The sequence below is a fragment of the Drosophila innubila genome, chromosome X (genome assembly GCF_004354385.1).
Source record: "Drosophila innubila isolate TH190305 chromosome X, UK_Dinn_1.0, whole genome shotgun sequence".
NCBI classification, from domain to species: domain Eukaryota; kingdom Metazoa; phylum Arthropoda; class Insecta; order Diptera; family Drosophilidae; genus Drosophila; species Drosophila innubila.
Window position 1 is genome coordinate 6,556,403 of NC_047626.1, and position 7,162 is coordinate 6,563,564.

At 37.3% G+C, this 7,162-nt stretch overlaps 1 protein-coding gene across 1 annotated transcript; it reads right to left on the reverse strand.

The window, feature by feature from the left end:
* Positions 1-4,645: 4,645 nt before the first annotated feature.
* LOC117790934 (metaxin-2) lies at positions 4,646-5,778 on the reverse strand. Its single transcript, XM_034630553.1, has one exon. The coding sequence runs from the start codon at positions 5,659-5,661 to the stop codon at positions 4,756-4,758; it is 906 nt and encodes a 301-aa protein (XP_034486444.1). The 5' UTR covers positions 5,662-5,778; the 3' UTR covers positions 4,646-4,755.
* Positions 5,779-7,162: the final 1,384 nt, after the last annotated feature.

The following is a 7,162-nucleotide window of genomic DNA, read 5'->3' on the forward strand; positions in this document are numbered from 1 at the left end:
CTAGAGATTTGTGGAACACACCAGATAAGTTTACTACTGATTTTAAATAAAGCTGAAATAAAATAATAATAGGGCTCCTTATAAACTTTAACAGTACACGAAAACTTTTAAAACTTTTAAAAAATTGCAGGTTATTTTATTGACATTGTTTGTGTTTATATAATACTGACCTTACGTCAGTAAGAAAATTACTGAAGTTTAATTAAAAAAACTATTGCTTACTTTTAAATTAAAATTTAATAGATAATAAGCAGGGACCGTAATCATTATAAGTTATATTATAAAAATTAATTGGTAATGATTATATTTAAATTTTTGTATGTTTTTCATCAAGAATTATCTTTAGTTTTGAGTAATTTAATAAAACTTATTTTTGATCAAAAAAAATAAAAATCAAAAACAATCATAATTTATGATCAAAAACAATTAAAATCAAAAAATAATCATTATTATTGATAAAAAAAATCAAAAATGATGATCAAAAATGATTTTAGTTTTTTTCGCTTAAAATAAAACTCAAAAATATTACTGGGTGCCTATATAACACTTTAATCATTTTTTTTTTAGCAAGCTGTGTCATTTTCAAGCAGCTGACTAATTTCCCAGACTCGAATCACACTCTTTATTCGATACTTCATAAGGAACCTTAAGCTTAATATGGTTTTATGGGGGATTTTGACGCTACCCCATTGAGATGATTTCGAAATTCATAAAACTCAATTCAAGAAACTTTTCATATAAATTACAACAATGCAATTTTCGACTTAAGCCTACAAAGCCCTCCACCAGGTGGTGATGATGAGGATGTGTGTGGTGCCGAGTGGTGCGGAGTGGTGCGGAGTGGTTCAGAAGGCGGTGCGGGTGCGTATTGGTTGGGATTTAAAGGGTAGCTTAAGAACCCATCGTGTTAATATTTATTTAAAGCTCTTCCTTTTTTCCTGCTCTCTCTCTCTCTCACACACACTCTTTCCATCTAGTCTAGATTAGATTTTGCTCACATTTTCCGTTTCTTTAGAAAAGCTCAAAGAGCACAAAAGATGTTGGTTTTGGGTTTATTCCGGTTTTTCCCTTTAGACGCTTTTTTCGCTTTTTTTCCACCGATAATTTGAATGTAATTCGTTTAGAGAAATTTTCATGATTTGCTTAACAATCGCCAAAGTATTTCATTGTGTGGTGCAAAGTGGATTGTGTGTGGTATTTGCTGTCATATTAGTAAAAACCCTGGCCAAAAGAATTGAGTTGTTCAATGACACGCCAAATTCATGTGGTTTCCTCCACTTTCCTTTCTTTCCTTCCCATTCTTTTCCTACTTACATTTCTGCTGGCTTTTCTTTCTTTCTTTCTTAAAAATATTGCCTAATCACTGCTCGGGGAGAGCTGAAGCTGAGCTGTCGAAGTTTGTGGCGTGGGAATTTATACCAAGGACATGTACGTGTCCGGATCAGGAAGACCAGCAGTAGGGTGGGGTATTTGGGGCAAGTGTGGCAACGAGGAGGGCAGGTGGCAACTGAGCGGTGAAAGTAGCCGCAAGTAAAAGTTTTGCCCCGTCCATTTGGTCAAATTTGGGGCCAAAAGAAAATTTGTAGGCTATAGAAAGTTTTCTACAGAGACCAAGAGAAAGCGACACAGACTTTGCTTGTTGCCCCAACTGGCTGTATGGGCGTGGCATGTGGCAAAGTTTAACCCCCCCCCTCTGCACAGCTAAAATAAACAGCAACAATGGCAAGTGGCAGCGGTTAAGTTGACAGCAGAGAAGAGCTGGAGACAGAGAGAGAGAGAGTGTGCGAGAGACAGAGAGAGAGGGAGAGCAAAGAGTCAGATTCATAGCGGAAACTGGGTTTTGTGAAAAGCGAAGCTCGAAGCTCAAACCTCGAACCTCGAACCTTGCAACAGATATAGCCAAAAAGATAAAGCGTTGAAAACTTGAAGCCAGCGGCTGTTGAGAAAAGTCGCTAAAGCACCAACAACAACAATAACAACAACAACAACAACAACAACTATAACAACAAAATACGTAACAACAAATTCGTAGTACAAGTAAGAGCACAAAATGAAAACAAATTGTGCACTATACTCGTGCAGCCATTACATTAGGGGTATTCAAGCTCAACTTTAACGGAATATAAAAATAATATTATTGATTATAGCTAATATGCAAGTTGGAGTGGGTCCAAATACTCTGTAAATACGCTTCAGTATACCTTAACATAGATAAAACTACCGAAAAACTGAAGAGGCTTTACAAAAAATAATTATTTTAAGCATATAAAGCACATTAAAGCTATCTTTAGTTTAATATAATATTCTATGTAGCATTCTTCATAAAAAGCTTTGCATAATGTAAAAGCTCAACCTTGATTATATTTTGAAACGAACTTGAAATATCTTGTCGTTCTTCAAGTAAAGAGTGAAGCTTTAAAAGCACATTTAAACTTGTTATATGAATTTGTTCATTTTGTCCTAATAAAACTAGCTTCTTTATCGAAAGAGTGTTAAATGCACATTAAAGCTTTAAGTGAAAATATGTTGGTGAATATTTTTATGAAGATGAGTTTTTTAAAGCTTTAATTAAAGGTGAAAGCTCAGCTTTTAAGCAAATATAATTGTTTGCGTACAATGCAAAACTGCCGATAAATTATGATTAAAGCTTTAAAAGCACATTTAAGCTTTGGGTGAATTAAAAAAGCTTCTCGAATCCAGCAGTTAACATTATACAATTTAGTACATTTACATTATTAGTATAATTCTTGTTCATTCAACTTTGATTATTACGCTCACAACTTAAATTGCAAGTTCAGGAATACCCCTAATGTATGGTGGCTGGAAGGAAGTATATACACTCTATACACTCATGTATTGGCAGCATCACCCAAAATTGAAATATTAAGCCATACAAATCAGGCAACTTGCAGCAACAGCAGCCAAAATCATTCGACACGAGCAGCATTTATAAGGAGTAAGGGTTGGGGTAGGTAACGGGTCTGTGGCGGAAACGGAAACGGATATAGAGCAAAGGGCTGCCAGCGTGATAACAGCGGGAACGATGAAGCTGATAAGCGAAGCACGTATTTTTCAGAATTGCATAGGATAGGGGAAATGTAGGGACAAGTGTGGGTTGCTACAGGGTACAACATAGGGTATAGGGTACAGGGCAGAGGGTAGACACGCTTATTGACGTTGAGCAACGCTTATTGGCGTACTTAATCCTTTTGGCAAATTCCAATAAATTACCAGAACAGAGAACTAAGCCAAAAGCCAGTGAAACAAAACACAAACCCTGCGAGAAAAATAAATAAAAAGTAAAAATAATCAACTCAGAACGCTATAATCGAATCGCCGACTAAAAGATACTTATTACTTAATTAAAACATAACTACTGCAATATTTAACCGATCATGACAAAAATTAAATGCAATATTCCCCACTACAAAAAAAAATTTAATTTAAATCAGGGACCGTAATTAAGTGTTATGTTAGCAAATTTTAACTAACTTAATCAATCGGATAGAATTATGTTAGGATAACATGCAATACATCAAAATTTCGTATTTTTGTCGTAATTAGCGTTCTAAACTAAAAACTTTTATTTCCGATAAAAAAAGTTATAAAAATCATTTAAAATTTTTTTTTATTTTTATTAAAAAATTATTGTTTTGTAACTTTCAAATAAAAGTTTGAAAATAATTGTTAAGTTGCAATTTTTATTTTTAAAACTTATAACTGTTACGGTCCCTGATTTAAATAGTAATGCTTCTTAGGATAAAATGCGATTCCTCATCGATTTTAAAAAGTATTAGTGTTAGACTTTATTGAATTTTCTGGGCTAAAAGAAATTTGAAACGAACTTTCTGGGAACAATTTTAAATCCAGGTGTTGATTCAAAAAATAAACAACGAATTTGACCATTATGAAGTAGATATTCCACAAGAAAATTGGCTAAGTTTTGGAGTTAATTTATATATTTATATATATATAAATATATTATAATGAATCACAGGCAACCCAAACCGTTTGAGGTAGGCGACTAAAATTTCGACACAACATAGATAAGACAGACCGACAGAAATTGTATTCCATTACCTACATTGCAACTTATACAATATGCCCTTGTATTTGAGAGTTAAGGGGTATAAAAAGAAAAAAAAAAACCGAAGGAAGACAAACATCAATAGGCCATGATGAGTTTCTGATTGCAAAGCAAAAGGCAGAGTGTAGAATCCAAAAGTTCAGCTGGACGCAAGCAGGAAAAAGCTGATGACGAGGTTGTGGAAGGAGAAAGAAAAGGAAAGGAAAGAAAAGGAATAAGGCTTAAGCTAGGGGTTGCCAGACTGATTCATAGAAGCGAAGAATGAGTAAGAAAGAGGGAGAGAGCGAGAGAAAGAGACCGGAGATGGTTGGCCCTTTGGGCAACTCATAAAATTGAACTGACATTCTTTTTTATGTGCAGGGGGGATGGTTAAGAGCAGGGGGGTGGGGTGGGGAGGGGAGGGTGGATGAGTAATTCAACCTGCAAGTCAAAAAGTTAAATTGAAAGCCCAAATCCTTGGAATACGCGACAGGATACGCATCTTATCTGCCCCAAATGTGTTTTATTGTAAATGTTTTGCATATTTTTGATTGGCTCCCCCCTCCCCCCTCCCCTCCACACACCACCACCGTGCGAATAACGTAAAAACAAAGAATAGAAGACGGCAAAACAATAAGAAATAGACTTAAAAATACTGTCGACTGAATTATGCTGCTGCTATTCTCCAGTTAATCCTCTCCAGCGAAGTGTTTGCCCCCATGGAACTGCTCGTCGATGCGACGACAATAGGTGACAAGTCGTGGAAACTTGCGTACCGTTAGGGCGAGCAAGGGATTGGGCAGCACGGTGGTCAGGATGGCCGTCAAGTGTCCATAGATGAGGGCATCCAGTTCACAGAGCTGCTTGCCATAGATGAACGACTGGATGGTCAAGGCATGCTCCAAGCTGTCCTGCTTCTCCTTCAGCATGTCGTCGAGGAGCTGCAGACATTCGTTGAGCTTTAGGTTGGCCCGATCGCCGCTTAGCTCATCCCATTGATAGACATGGAGCAGACGCAGTGCCTCCTGTCGCTTGTCATGGCGACGCCACGTGCTCAATGGCCAGGGATGGGCAGCTCCATTGCGCAGACGGGTGTGATCATCGTAGACCTTCTCCTCGAGAAAGCACGTATGGAACTCGGTGAGAGTGCAGGTGTTCTCCATGTAGGTGACCAGGCTGCGCATATCCTCGCGCTCCTCCTCATCCAGCCAGCTGCTCAGCCCCTTGCCGCCCAGCATCTGCTCCACATGACCCACAATTGGCTCAAATTCCGTCAACAGTTTGCCGCCCAGCCGCAGCAATGGCAACCGACTGAGACGTCCCTCCGTCGACATGAACTCGGCATTCACACAGCTGCGCTCCGTGAACGGTAAATTGCACATCCGCAGATAGGTTTTCACCGCCAGGCAACTAGCACGCTCCGGCAGCAATATCTGATCCTCCTCCGGTGGCTGATACAACTTCACATCCTTTGGCCACAACTCCTTCTCCATCTCCAACTCCATCTCCTTCTTCATCTCCTTCTGATTCCCAGTCTCGGTCGAGGAATCCTTCATCTGGTCCGTGGTCAACGCAGCTGCCAGTCCTGTCTCCATTTTTCTCGGGCTTCTCTTATCTCGAAAATTTGGTATTCAAGTTCAATGAATTTGTGTTTGACATGAACAAATTGAGAGCCGTTTCTAATAGCCTACTTTTCTATTCCAAATGTAGAGTACTCCGATTTTAGACACAATCTGTTCAGCATGTACAAGGTAACTCCAAATACGATTCCAAGTCTCAAGAAATAACAAAATTATTATAAACTAGTCGGCCGGTGCTACAGTCGAGCATACTCGACTGTCGGAGACCCCGTACTTACTATGGCAAAAACTAATAATGGAAAAAATTAAAAAATATTTAGTCAACTTAAATGCATACTCTATCATATTGTTTACAATGTCTCATAAAACATAAAAGATTTTCATACTCAGACTTGATTTCCGACCGATTGTTCCTATGACATCTATATGATATAGTGTTCCGATTTGAACCAACTTTGGACAGGATATATTAAACCCATTGTTATGCATATTAAATCAGTTTGGTTGCGATATCTCATTAAACAAAAAAGTTTTTCATACTAAAACTTGGTTTTCGACCGATTGTTCCTATGGGCGCTATATGATAAAGTGGTCCGATTCAAAAAAGAAGCAAACTTGACCTGCCGGCAATATAGAGGAATCTACAAACCAAATTTGGTGTCTCTAGCTTTTAAATTGTTCGTATAATTTGGATATGAAATTTTTTTTCGATTTGTGGGCGATAAAGGGGGCGTGGCCGAATTTTGAAACAAACTTAATCTGTTTGCAATATAGAGGAACCTACATACCAAGTTTGGTGTCTCTAGCTCTTAAAGTCTCTAAGATCTATGCGCTCATACAGACGGACAGACAGCCGGACAGACGGCCTTTGCTACATCGACTTGGCTTTTAATGCCGATTAAGAATATATATACTTTATAGGATCTGTCACGCCTCCTTCTGCCTGTTACGCACATATTCGTTAAAACAAACCCAATAGACCCCTGTACTTTTTTTAGGTACGGGATCAAAAAATTATTTAATTCGACGCATATCAAGAAATAACAAAAATTACCATACCTAATTATTAAATTCGAAACATCGTTTCTATGGTATGTATATATGATATCGTGAATACTCTGTAAGATAAGTTGAAATTTCTCGAAAACTTAAAAACGTTTTCAATTTAAGGGTAACTTTGCAAACGTGCTTCGATTTGAACCAAATTTCATCCGGACGTATAGAACCATATTATATGATTAGTTTAAATGTCTCCAACTTAACTTTGATTTTCGAAAGATTTCCTATGACAGCTATATGATAAAGCTTTATTCATCCAAATTTTACACTGTTTTCTAAATTTTTGCTTATCTTTGATTTAGTTTTAGGACTGCCAACTAGATACAGTATTATTTAAATAACAGGCACAGAAATAAGAATAAAGAAACACCTCAATGTGAATTTATATTAGAATTGCCATTAATAGCGTCTCTGAAGAGTTTTATTGTTCTGTGGAGCTGCCAACTTGTGTTTATTT

Excerpts from the sequence above, each read along its gene's own strand:
- LOC117790934 (XM_034630553.1), bottom strand. The coding sequence starts at position 5,661 with ATGGAGACAGGACTGGCAGCTGCGTTGACCACGGACCAGATGAAGGAT.